At 38.9% G+C, this 14,255-nt stretch overlaps 1 protein-coding gene across 1 annotated transcript; it reads left to right on the top strand.

Annotated features, from left to right (window-relative positions):
* The first annotated feature begins 2,664 nt into the window (after positions 1-2,664).
* Positions 2,665-6,325, top strand: LOC103208914 (zinc finger protein 214-like). Its single transcript, XM_042783047.1, has 3 exons — positions 2,665-2,791; positions 4,133-4,139; positions 4,639-6,325. The coding sequence occupies exons 1-3, from the start codon at positions 2,665-2,667 to the stop codon at positions 6,323-6,325; spliced, it is 1,821 nt and encodes a 606-aa protein (XP_042638981.1).
* The last annotated feature ends 7,930 nt before the right edge of the window (positions 6,326-14,255 follow it).

Genomic DNA, 14,255 nt, shown 5'->3' with positions numbered 1-14,255 from the left:
GTTTGAAAGAGACAAAAACAAACAAACTGAAAAAAAAAAAAAAATAAGGGCAGGGTACCCATGCTCCATTGGAGCACGCAGACGGAGATGGAATTCCCGCTGGCCCAGAAGGTGCATGGGAATGAGTGATGGCCGCACCTCCGTTCACCAAGAGGGTGTGGGGTATAAGAGTAATAAAGGGAATATTGCACCTTTCTGGTTGGTTGTGTCCGCAATGTCCTTGTGGTCCCCAGTAAGTATAGCCTATTCTTAGGTCCCTGGAATCTGAGAGAATGCTTTCACTTTAAATATCTTACATCTAACATTCAAAATGGCTGCACCCTCTGTACAGCCAAAAGTCCACAGTTCAGCCCATCTCCCTCTTTGCTGCTTCTCCTTTTTATTCATCAGCCACCAGTGTATTCCTCCATGCAGCCCCTGGCTAGCAGGGCCAATTTTTAGGTTAATTGTTAGGTCCTAACCCCACTTGGGGGAGTTCTGGTAGCATAGTGCCTGAGGCACTTGACTGCTAACCAGAAGGTTGGCCACCAGCCACTCCTCGGAAGGAAGGTTGTGCAATCTACCTCCGTAGTGATACCACCTTGGAAACCCAAGGAGGGGTCGCTGTGAGTTGGGTCTGACTTGACGGCAAACAACAACCACCAACAATCCCACTTGGCAATATCCAAGCTGTCTTTGCCATTAGGATCACTGCTGGACTGTAGCTCCGTATGTCTCCTTTTTCGGTGTTTTCATGCTTGGAGGTTAGTCCACTTCTTTATCCTTCCTTTCAAAGCTCAGGGCTCCAGGATTATCTTCTGTATCTGTATTAATTGGTTCCCCTTTTCTTTGCTGAAGAGGGTCTGTGTACTTTGTCTGCCTATTCCGCCATTTACTGGAAGTCCTCTGTGTTTTACTGACTGCAAAGGCATTCAACTGTGTGGATTATAAAATATTATGGATAACATTGCAGAGAATGGAAATTGCCGAACACTTAATTGTGGTCATTAGGAAACGGTACATAGACCAAGAGGCCGTCATTCGAATAGAACAAGGGGATACTGCATGGTTTTAAAATCAGGAAAGATGTGCGTCAGTGTTGTATCCTTTTGCCATATTTATTCTTCAGTCTCTATGCTGAGCAGATAATCTGAGAAGCTGGACTATGTGAAGAAAATTGTGGCATCAGGATTAGAAGAAGGCTCATTAACTGCCTGCAATATGCAGATACAACCTTGCTTGCTAAAAGTGAAGCAGTCTTGAAGCACTTACTGATGAAGATCAAAACTACAGTGTTCAGTATCAGTTACACTGCAACATAAGGAAAACAAAATTCTCACAACCGGACCAATAAATAACATCATGATAATTGGAGAAAAGATTGAAATTGGCAGGGATTTCATTTTAGTTGGTTCATAGTCAACACCTGTGCAAGCAGGGGTCAAGAAATCAGATGTTGTATCACACTGGGCAAATCTGCAAAAGAACTCTTTAAAGTGTTGAGGAGCAAAGGTGTCACTTTGAAGACTGAAGTGCACCTAACCCAAGTCACGGTATTCTCAAGAGCCACATATGCATGTGAAAGCTGGACAGCATATATGGAAGACTGAGGAAGAGCTGATGCCTTTGAAGTGTGGTGTTGGCAAAGACTGCTGAAAATACGACAGACTGCCAACAGAATGAATAAATCTGTCCTGGAAGAAGTACAGCCAGAATGTTCCTTAGAAGCAAGAATGGCCAGACTTCATCTCACCTGTTTTGGTCATGTTGTCAGAAGGATATCATGCTTGGTAAAGTAGAGAGACAGCTAACAAGAGGAAGCCCCTCTATGAGAGATTGACAGGGGTTGTGACACTGGGTTCAAGTATATAGCAGGGGTGTGAGAATGGCGCAGGACCTGGCAGTGTTTCATTCTGTTGTACACAGGGTTGCTCTGAATCAGAGCCGAGTTGACAGTACCTAGCAACAACAACAACATGGGGAAGGGGGAGAAAGGGAAAAAGAAAGATAGATACAAAGAATGAAAGACACTGTAGTGCCTTTTATGACCTCTTTTCCACAGCATTACTTCCCCTTCTGCTTTTTTTTTTTGGTCAGAAGCCAATCACCAAGTCCAGCCCTAATTCAAAACATAGTGATTCAGATAAACCCCTTAAAGAGAAGAATATCAAATACATTTTGGACATTTTTAAATCACCACAAATAAGACAGGCTCATCTGTCATGGAATACTAATATAAGCAATATTGAGCAACATTGTTATAATTGTCAAATAGTTCTGGTTCCAGGTGTGCACAACTGGGTCTGTTTCCCACCTCTGCTATCCTCTAGCTGTGTAATTTTGAGAATTTCCTTTATCTCTTTCAATCATTGTTTACTAATTTGTAAAGCTGGGATAATAATAGTACTTAGAACACAGGATTGCTGTGTGGGTTAATTGAAATATTATATGGGACCCACTTACCCAGTGATTATCAGACAACTGCTATGTAAATGTTTCTCATGATAGTGATTGTGCATTTATTCATCTGTTTGAGTAGTTGTTATTTCTGCCCTTTTTTTGTTTTTCCTTCCTTATTGGTTCTTTTTTTTTTCCATTTGGATTGCCACTTGGGTTACTTGCTGATTGTGTTTTTCCTTGTCCATCTTAGATTTCTTGTTTTTGGAAAGCCTGAGCTTTGACCAGATGGCAGTAACATTTGAAGATGTGACTGTTATTTTTACTTGGGAGGAGTGGAAATTCCTGAGTTCTTCTCAAAAGAAGCTCTACAGGGAGGTCATGTGGGAAAACTACACAAATGTCATGTCACTAGGTAAAGTTATCCGAGCTCTCAGTGAATAGGCTTAGTTTCTACTTGAACCAGTTTTGTAGAATATTTTGGGTTGTCATGTGTGTGTTGTATGGTGAGTGGTAAAAGAAGTATTTTTAAAAATGTTTCTTAAATCAGGTGACATAAACAATGCAAGACATCTTCTCAGACACCTGGGGTATGTAATTAATAAATACCTGTTTTTATTGTTTTAATTCATTTTCTGGTTTATACACATTTTCTGGTTTAAAGCACAGATCTCCATGTAGAGTCAGTTTTGTGTAGTTCCAGATTTGTTTTCTCTTCACAGTATTTGTACAATGTAGCATTTGCTGTATAATAAACTATCTGAAACTTAGTGGCTTAAAACAACAAACTTTATTATTTTCCATAATTCTAATTGGCTAGATGGTGGTTCTGTCATGGAGTGCTTGATTGGGGCTCAGTCATCTATAAGATTGGGGGGTTGGATGCCATAAATGTGAGTATGGAAGTTTTCTCAGTGTTACTGAGGATGTTAGAGATGTGCTGGCCCCATGTCCCTCTTCAAGCAGGCTAGTCCAGGCTCATTTACATGAGGGTAGTTACAGGATTTTCAAAAGCAGTGAGAGGGAGGGAAAGCCCCACTGCACAAGCAATTTTTAAATCTCTGCTTGGGTCACTTTTGCTGATGCCCCAGTGACCAAAGCATGTTGCAGAGCCTAGACCAGAGTCAGTGTGGAAAGGCAACATCCAAAGGTAAAAGTAGAGAGTTAATGCAGCCATTGTTTCATACAGTCTGCCACATTATTCTAGAACACAAAAAATACAAATATTTTATTTCTTGTAATAATGCCCCAAATATAGGAATCTAATTAAATTTCAGTCTTTATTTTCATGAAGCAGTCAACCTTACTCTCTTGTTTTTGAACAGTGCCTGATAGATAATAGGTACTCAAGATAATGTTGTGGAATCAATGAATGAATGAATGCATAAATGAATAAACAAGCAAATAAATAAATTTTAGACCCAAATGGAGCGACCAGAGTTATAATGCTTCTTTCCTACACCAAAGTATATTTAGTACACATATTCTTTTCCTTTTCAGTCAGTTGTTATCACAGTTAATTGTTGATTTCATTCTTCTTTGTGCATTTCTTCATTCAACAAGGATTTTGGTATGTGGAGATAACAAAGATAAATTACATTACTCCTGCCTTCATTGAACTTGCAAAACTCTGGGGTGGGTGGTATTTCTTGTTATTTTCTGTCCATCCTGTTTTTGAAAACCGACCAAAAGAATTGGAGCACAGAAAAGGAATTCTCTGGTGATGTGATGCCTAAGGCATTTGACTGCTAGCGAGAAGGTTGGTGGTTCAAACCCACCAGCTGCTCCACAGAAGGAAGATGGGGCAATCTATTTCTGTAAAAATTTACCATCTTGGAAACCCAAAGGGAGTCAGTATTGACTTGATGGCTTTAAGTTTGGGGTTTTGGGGCAGAGAGCTGTTACATTGTGGGGAACTGCAGTCAGTGTCATGAAACAAAATGTGTATGAACTGCTGTATGGAAAATGAATTTGCTCCGTAAACTTTCACCCAATTCACAATAAAAATTAAAAAAAAAAAGAATTGGAACATAATACATTTGGATGTTAACTTTTTATTGCAAGTAGGAGCCTGAATGTTAATTTTCTTACTCTCAGACATGCAAAACAAAAAAATCATGAAGGATAAATAATGCAGCTCATTTCTTTGCATAAATAAATATTAAGTTCTTACAATTCTAGAAGTCATTGAGATAGTTGGAAAATTTTAAACATAGCTTGTATGTCATGACTGAATTATTTGCTTATTCTTCTAGGAAAGAGGGATGAGAGCTACAAACTCCAAGAAGAAAGATTCAGACAATTAGAACATGACAATCTTTCCTACTGGCAAGGCTGGAGGAATGCCAGCACCCAGATCCATGAAAATCAGAATTATGTGGAAACTGTTCAAAAGGTAGATTCCAAGGACCTAATACAGCAAGACCTTTCCCGCTGTCGAGAATGGTTCATAATCTCTACACAAGTACCAAGATGTAAGAACTATGAACTGACTTTTGAAGGCAAAAATTTCAGGAGCTTTAAATATAAGAAGTTTATACCTTGGCAGTCCCTAGAAACAGAACACACTCAAGATTATGGAAGAGAAATTTACATGAGTGAGTTACTTGGTTTTCAAGGCAACAGCTACCATCTTTCCATATCCAGGAAAAATCTCTCTGTGGAAAAAGAACAGAAGCTCATTGTTCATCATTCATACGTCCCTATAGGAAAAGCCCTTCCAGAGTTCATTGGTGAGATATGCCAAAATGACCTGCTGAAAGACTCTATGGAAGAGAGATACTGTGGATGTAGTAAATGTAAAGAAATTTATTGCTGGAACTCACAGTGTGTTCTCCACAACAGAAATCTATTTGGAGAAAAGCTCTATCAATGTTCCATCAGCACAGCATGCTTTTCTCAGAGATCAGACTTGTATAGACATCCAAAATTCCACATAAGTAAACATCTGTATGGATGTGATGAAGTTGACAGTCACTTTAGACAGAGCTCAGGTATTCACTGTCACCAGACAGTGCATACAGGGAAGGTACCTTATATATGTAATGTGTGTGGTAAGAGCTTCTGTCAGATCTCTAGTCTTCACGGTCATCAAAGAGTCCACGCAGAAGAGAAACTGTGTAAATTTGAGTGTGGTAAGGATCTGAGTAGAAATTCATTACTTCACATTCACCAGAGATTTCACATAGGAGATAAACCTTTTAAGTGTGATCAGTGTGGTAAGAGTTTCAGTCGGAGTTCAGTGCTTCATGTTCATCAGAGAGTCCACACAGGAGAGAAACCATATAAGTGTGATGAATGTGGTAAGGGCTTCAGTCAGAGTTCAAATCTTCGAATTCATCAGTTAGTTCACACAGGAGAGAAGTCCTATAAATGTGACGACTGTGGTAAGGGTTTTACCCAGCGCTCAAATCTTCAAATTCATCAGAGAGTGCATACAGGAGAGAAGCCATATAAATGTGATGACTGTGGAAAGGACTTCAGTCACAGCTCAGATCTTCGTATTCATCAGAGGGTCCATACAGGGGAAAAACCCTATATTTGTCATGAATGTGGTAAGGGCTTCAGCAAGAGTTCAAAGCTTCACACTCATCAAAGAGTACATACTGGAGAGAAGCCCTATAAATGTGAACAGTGTGGTAAGGGATTCAGTCAGCGTTCACATCTTCTCATTCATCAGAGAGTCCACACAGGAGAAAAACCCTATAAATGTGATGATTGTGGAAAGGGCTTTAGTCACAGTTCAAATCTTCACATTCATCAGAGAGTCCATACAGGAGAGAAGCCTTATCAATGTGCTAAGTGTGGTAAGGGTTTCAGTCACAGCTCAGCTCTTCGAATTCATCAGAGAGTCCACACAGGAGAGAAGCCTCATAAATACCATGAGTACTATAAGAAATGTGATCAAAATTCACATCTTCACAATCATCACAGAATAGAAACCTTGTAATTTTGTTTATTTAGTTAACAGCTTTAATCAAAGCTTAAACTTTAAACCAAAAAAGTGCTGCTGGGAAGGAAATCTTGTAAGTAACCCAAATAATCCCACTTGACATTTGTAGTTTTCTCTAATTCCCATTAAATCATTTGCTTTAAGACAAGATCCTTAGGAGGATTCCTGTATATTTAAAATTAAAGTGTATTTTCTTTTTCTATTATAATCCATAGTTGTTATAAAATATATAAAAGAATAAAGGAGAAAAGTCTTGTTTCATTCTATTCTTCTGCATTTTAACGTGCTTGAACTCATACTGTATGTTCAACTTTGCATTTTCACTGACCTCAAAACATTTTCTTAAAATTTGGTTTGAATTGAAACTGGCTAGCCATTTCTGAAACAGCATCTCTGGACTCCCTGATAAAGTCTAAAAAGCCACAGAGAAAGATGAATACACAACTTGAAATTCAAACTCCTAGACAACTTTACTGCTTGGATGTGGAAGAACTAATTAGATGGCTAGAATTCAGTTGCTGAAGAAACAAAGGCCACCTGATAAAAGAGAGGAGAGCATTTTATGACCTTGTATCTGAGATAGGATAGCTTAGATATATAACATATCTATTATCTCTCAACCAGAAAATGCTGAAACCAACCTGTTGCAGGGGTGTTGCACTTTAAACTACAAAACTCACTCTCATCCCGTCCTAGTTTTCTGTATTTACTTACAGCTTCTGACACAAAATTACTGGAGGAGAGGATTGTTTCCCTAAGTAAGTTGTGGAAAGTATGAGCAGAGGCAGGAAGAACACTGACAGGTAAATGCTAGAAACTGCAGATACTCCATTGGTTCAGGCATCCAAGCAGTAGAATTTTATTTCAGTAGAAAATGAGTTGTAGTATATGAATATATGCTGGTAACAATTTAACTCACCAAGGAGATCTGGTGATGTAATGCCTAAAGCTTTTCACTGCTACCCAGAAGGTTGTTGGTTCAAACCCCTAAGCCACTCTGCAGAAGAAGACTGGGCAATCTACTTCTGTAAAGATTTACTGCCTCAGAAACCCAATAGGGGTCACTATGAGTTGGAATCAACTCTATGGCAGTGGGTTGGGTTTGGTTTTTGGTATGTGCAACAATGAACCTCAAGCTAATTACATAAGAAGAAAATTTGGCCATTATAAAAATGGAGTAGTCACAAGTAAAATTAGTCTCCTTTGTGAAAATGTTACTGATTTCTGCAGTCTAGATGCTTCAGACATCCCCACCCTTCACCCTGCTTCCTTCAGTGTCTTGTTCAGGTTAGGAAGTCATGAATATAAATTTATCTTACTACATAGAAGGTTATTAACTAGATTGTGGATTGCTGCAGTTCCAAATTGTTACAAAAAATTTAGTTTGACAAAGTGAAGTTTGTGCTATGGTAGCATGGTTCTTCCTGCCACAGGACACACAAGATTGATTTTTTCATAGAATGTCCTTACATACAACTGATGGGTAAAAAGAGAACCTACAGACTGGCAAAAAATATTTTTTGTAAGTAAAATTCACAACACCAAAAAGACAATCCAATTCAAAAATGGGCAAAGGACATGAACACACACTTCACTAAAGAAGATATACAGGTGGCCAACAAACATGAGGAAATGCTTATGATCACTATTAGACGCATATCAAAACATCAATGAGATACCATTTCACCCCAGCAATAATAGCAGAGTTCTATAAGACAGGAAATAACAAATGCTGGTAGGGCTGCGGAGAGATTGGAGCTCTCAGACACTGCTGATGGCTGCAAAATGAATGGTACAGCAACTGTGGAAAATGGTATGGCATTTCCTTAAAAAAATGAAAATAGAAATACCATCTGATCCAGCAATTCCAGTACTAGGAATATACCCTGAGTTGAGAGACAGGACACAAACAGACATATGCATACCCATGTTCATAGCTGCACAATTCACTATAGCAAAGAGATGAAAACAACCTAAATGCCCATCATCAGATGAATGGATAACCAAACTGTGGTACATTCACACAATGGAATATTATGCAAAATTAAAGAATAATGAAGAATCCATGAATCATCTCACAACATAGATGAATTTGGAAGACATTATGCTGAGTGAAATAAGTATTGTGTGAGTCCATTATTGTAAAAAGTCAAAGAAAGGTTTACTGAGGGAAGGGAATTCACTTTGTTGGTTACTGGGAATGGGAGGGAAGTTCAGATTAGTTGGGGGTTGGTTATGTGTTGATTTGGATGAGGGAGGGTAGTATGGAAAGTGTGTGTAACCAGCACAAGGACAATTGGAAAAGGGAGGACACACAAACATGCACAAAAGATAAAGACAGCAGAGACAAATATTATTACATGCACAATACTGCATTACCACTGCAACCAAACACCAGGCTATGGGTAAATGCATAGACAGGTGAAAGATCAGGTGGGGATAGCAAACAGGAATATACCTAAGACCAAGGATAGATTTGGCTGAAGATAATCTTACATATGCACTTGTGCTGCAAAATTACCTACATACATTACAGAAGCAACGGAGGACAGGGTTGAAGTAGCTTCTCATAGACAACCAAACACCCTGAGAGATGGAATCACTGGCCTGCAGGCTCAGGACCATAGTTTTGGGGGACATCATGCTCAACTGGCAAAACATAGTACATAAAAATCTTGTTCTAAATTCTTCTGTGGTGAGTAGCAACTGGGGTCTTAAAAGCTTTCAAGTGGCCATTTAAGATGCAACTATTGGTCTCTCATCTGGAACAAAGAAGAGGGAAAGAAATCAAAGTCATCTGAAAACAATCAGTCCAAAGATATGACAGACCACGAGGACCACAGGATTCATGACCCCAAGACCAGAACTTGATGGTGCCTGGCTACCAATGCCAACCACTCCCAAAGGGATCAAAATTGGAGATTGTGGATAGAGTGGGGTGAAAAATGTGAGACAATTTAAAAACACAAAAATGAGCAGAATTATTGGTCAGATAGAGATTGGTGGAATACCTGAGAGTATGGCCCCGGCTTATACTTCAGGTCTGGAAATGGACTCACTTCTGTGGACTGGCTATCAGCCCAACAGTAGAAAGACTTACATGCAGAACACCTACCCCAGGGCAATGCACTCACCTACTCTAGGGAGCTGCAGGCCTTAGATCAACCAGCCATGTGACATCAGAGGGGCAGGATTCACATAGAGGGAAGGCTGGACAGACAGGAATGCATAGATAAGAAAGGCACAGGGAGGTTAGTCACACAAGGAATATAAAATCTGCTTTGTAAATTTGTACCCAAAGCATAATAAATAATTAAAAAAAAACAAACAAAAAACTGTGGGAGGTGGGGCAGGGCACACAGGCTCTGTCAGGGCACACAGACTGGGATAGAATTCCTGCTGGTCCAGAAGGTGGGTGGAGGTGGGGAATGGCTACACCTCCATTCATGAAGAGGGTGTGGGGTACTCTTGCAGAGTAACAAAGAATATCGCACCTTTATAGTTGCCGGCCTCCAGTGTGGTTGCCTGTGCTGTCCTTGGCAAGCGGAGTCTATTCTTAGGTTGCTGGGATTAGAACACCACTTGCAAGTATTCAAAATGGCTGCACCCTCATGCAGCTGGAAGTCCACACCTCAGTTTGTCTCCTTATTTGCTGTTTCCTTTCTAGTTGTCAGCCCCCACTGCAGTTGTCCATGCAGTCCTTTGCGAGCAGGGCCAATTCTTAGTTTGCTGCTCAGATCCTAACGCCACTTGTAAATATTCAAACTGGCCATGCCATCAGGATAGCCAACAGTCCACAGCTCTGTTTGTCTTCTCATTTACTGTTTTCATTCAGGTTCTTCTACTAATTGCTATTTAATCCACTTCTTTAACCTTCCCTCCAAAACTCAGGGTTCCAGGATTATCTACTGTATTTGTTTCAATTAGTTTCTCATTTCTTTGTTGAAGAAGATCTGTGTAGCTTTTCTGCCATTTTGCTGGAGGCCCTGATTTTCACTTTTGAGTCTGATGGCCTGGTTCTTTTCTTACCAACTGAAAGTGCTGAAATAAGTGACCCTGTATTGCATCTATTAAAGCTCAGCTTTCCTAAACAATTTGAAGAATATGAAGTTGAGACTTAATTCTGGGATGGTTGTTGGCACAAACAAAAAAGCTATACTGCAGTAGGCAGCATAATGCCACCCAAATAAATACCTATGTCATAGTCCTCAGACCTGTGTATATATTAGGTTACATGGCAAAGGGGAATTACGGTTGCAGATGAAATTAAGATTGTGAATCAGCTAATTTTAAAATAAGATGATCCCTGGTGGTACAAATGCTTTAACCTCAACAACTAAAGGTTGGTAGTTCGAACCCACTGAGTAATGCTGTGGAGGAAAGGCCTGGCAATCTGATTCCATAAAGATTACATTCAAGCTAATGCTATGGAGCAATTCTACTTTGTAACATTTGGGGTCACCATGAGTCAGAATCAACTTGATGGCTACAGGGTTTATTTTTGTTTTTGTTTTCCCTCTTAGCATCCTGGATTAACTGAGTGGGCCCAGTGTAATCAGAAGGGTCCTTAAAAGTGCTTTGACAAGGGAGGCAGAAGAGAGTCAGTTAGAGGAAGATGTGACAATGGAAGAATAGAAATACAACACTACTGTCTTTGAAAATGAAGGAGGCTGTGAACCAAGAAGAATGGGTATCCTCTAGAAGTGGAAAAGAACATGGAAATGGATTCTCCTCTAGTGTCTCCACAAAGGAATGCAGCTTTGCTGACATCTTAGTCTAATAAGACCTGCATTGGTTTTCTATCCCACAGAACTCTATGATAATGAATTAGTGTTGTTTAAGCCACTAAATGGGAGCTTTGGTAGCATAGTGCCTAAGGCACTTGATTGCTAGCCAGAAGGCTGGCGGGTCAAACCCACCAGCCACTCCTCGGAAGGAAGATGGGGCAACCTACTTCCACAGTGATACTGCCTTAGAAACCCAAGGAGGGGTCACTATGAGTCAGGTCCAACTTGACGGCACTTAACAACAAGCCACTAAATATGTAGTAAAAGCAAGAGAAAACTAATACATGAACATTTATCTCCTTAAGCAGGATACCAATTTTTCAAGCCAACTGTAATCTCTCAGAGCATCGGGACAAGCCATGGCACCTCTTCAGGTGAATCTTCAGATTCTCTTCAGAAAATCAGGGAATATTTCTTGGTCAGGGAGGAAATGGTTCCTTCTAAAATGTGAAACAATAATAAAAACAAAAAATCTCAAACTCTCCTTTGCTTGAGGATAAGTCTAAGAGTTCTCTCAGTACTGTAATCATTTCTACATACACTCTATCTCATCTGATAGGGCCCCTCTGGACGCACTGGAGGTGTTCCTTTTTGTTATCAATTAAACTCTTTACCAGTTCTCTGGATTTATTTCCATCTACTCTCTATTTGGCCCTTATTTTCATGTCTTTGCTCTCCTGTTAAAAGATTTTTTACCTTATAATACATTAAGATATTGACTGACTTTTTGTCTTTAATAATTCAATTGTGACACTCAGGTCACTTTTACAAGGATTTTTTCTTGTTTCTTTTTCCTTTTTAATAATTTCTTTACCAAATGAAAGGTTTTTACTTTATGATATTTGAAATAAGTAGTCTGAACCTGTCTGTCTTCAAATCAGTCCTTTTCATTCTCTTCATCTATGTAATCACGTTATTAACTCACACTATTCTACTAAAACTGTCTTGGTAATCGTAATTTATTTTCTTAAAGTAAATACAGTGGAATTGTTTCAGCTTTAATTTTTGTCAAAATTTGTTTTGCCTTTGAGAATGAGTATTTCTTTTTTTGAAATCCCACATTCCATTGGTATGTATGGTACCACTTTTGGGATTTGTGGAGAACAAGATTTATTATTGTAATTTACAGTTAAACTGTTAACATGACTTGTGAATTTTACTTACAAAAATAAATTTTGAAAGGGAAAGGTTTCCAGACACATTATTAATTCAGTAGGTGACTTCACAATGTTTATCTAGTGATAGAATTACATATAAGAAATATAGAATCTTCATATAAATAAAATGAAGTTACAGAAAATTAACTGTCACAGGATAGAGAGCAAATCCATTCTCCTAGGACAAAACTACAAGAGGGGTTGGCTTGCCACCTGCTTGGAAGTGGCCTTTATCACTTTTGGTTACATTCCATGGGCTAACAAATTCACATTTGGTTACATACATGGACACATCAACCTGCAAGGAAGTTTGGCAAATGTAATTTAGTTGAATTCCTAGTAAGAAATAGAGCATGTATTATGTGAGATATCAAGAAGGCTCTGCCACAGGTGGGATGGAGAGGGTAAAGTAAAATAAAAAACTTTTCAATATGGAAAATTTCAAACATACACCAAAGTCAAAAGAACAGTATAAAGAAAGCCCATTTATCTATCATCCAGCTTCAATTATTAATAATTTGTCATTATTTAGAAATGATCCCTTACATTACTTTAGCTATTTTTAAGCAAATCCCTATCATTTCATCCATAAACACTTCGTATATATTGCTAACGAATGATTAAAAAACAAAACTAACCCACCAATACTATTTTCTCATCCTACAAAATTAATAACAATATTTTCTAACATTTGTTCCATGTTTCTCTAGTAGTTTCAAGAATGTCTTTTTAAAGTAACTTACTTTTTTTTTTCCTGTCCATAATATGTTTTAATGCCTTTTGTTGTGTTGTTAAAGAAACTGGGTCATTTTCCTTGCAGCATTTTATAATTTTTTTTGGGGGGTCTGGTTGCATCCTCATAGTATTGTTTAATATCTTCCTCTATTATCTGTATTTCTGTGATTTCCGCACCCTCATAGTTAGATCTCAAGGCTTGCCTAGATTCATGTTCAATTGTTTCTAGCAAGAAAATCTTACAGGCTTCCAGGAAGATGGAAGAGTAGGTAAACAAGCTACACAGACCCTCTTCAACAAAGAAAAGAGAAACCAACTGACACAGGTACAGAATATATTCCTGGAGCCCTGAGCTTTGAGAGGAAGGATACAGAAGTGGATTAAACACCAACTAGTAGAAGAACCTGAATGAAAACAGTGAGTAAGGAGACATATGGAGCTACACATTGTCAGCTGTTCTGATGATAGGGACAGCCTGAATATTTCCAAGTGGTGTTAGGACCTGAGAATTAACTTAAAAACCGGCCCTGCTCACCAAGAGCTGCATAGACTACTGCCCAGGTAGCTGACAGTTGAAAAGGGAAACAGCAAACAAGGACACAAACTGATCTGTGAACTTCTGACTGTCCACAGGGCACAGCCAATTTGAATGTTTACAAGCAGCAGCTGGGCACAGTCATTTTGAAAGTTTTCAAGTGGTGGACATGTTGGATATTTAAAGTGACAGCATTCTTATTCAGACTCCAGGGACCTAAAAATAGGCTCTGCTTGCCAAAGACAGCACAGGTATACAGGAAGCTGACAGCTGGAAAGGAGACGTGGTGAGTGCATAAGTGCTGCCAACTAGTGAACAGAGGAGCACAGTACTCTGCTTACTCAGGTACATCCAAACAAAACAAAGGAAACTAAAATCTTGGGTGAATCACTCCAACATACAATCACCAATTAAATATAAACACAAAAACATCACACTGTCTCAAACACAATAAACCATCATAGTCCACACAAAGAAAAGAAAGCAGTAGAAACAAGGGACCAGGATCCAAACCAGAACACATCTCTAAGGAAGAAACAGCATTGGAACTCCCTGAAAAGGAATTCAAAAGAGTTATATTTAGGTACCTTCAACAGATTAAGAGACAGACCAAGGAAAACACTGACAAAATTGAGGAAAACACAGAGAAAACCCTAGAACAATTTTGGAACACAATACAAGAACAAAATGACAAAATAAATGAAAAATTAGAA

The sequence above is a fragment of the Orycteropus afer genome, unplaced genomic scaffold (genome assembly GCF_000298275.1).
Source record: "Orycteropus afer afer isolate SDZICR_OR568_19922 unplaced genomic scaffold, OryAfe1.0 scaffold00014, whole genome shotgun sequence".
Lineage (NCBI taxonomy): Eukaryota > Metazoa > Chordata > Mammalia > Tubulidentata > Orycteropodidae > Orycteropus > Orycteropus afer.
Note: the sequence above shows the minus strand (reverse complement) of the source record. Positions and strands in the feature narration are given on the sequence as shown.

What these genes read in the sequence shown, in the direction of transcription:
- LOC103208914 (XM_042783047.1), top strand. Translation starts at nt 2,665, where the DNA reads ATGGCAGTAACATTTGAAGATGTGACTGTTATTTTTACTTGGGAGGAG.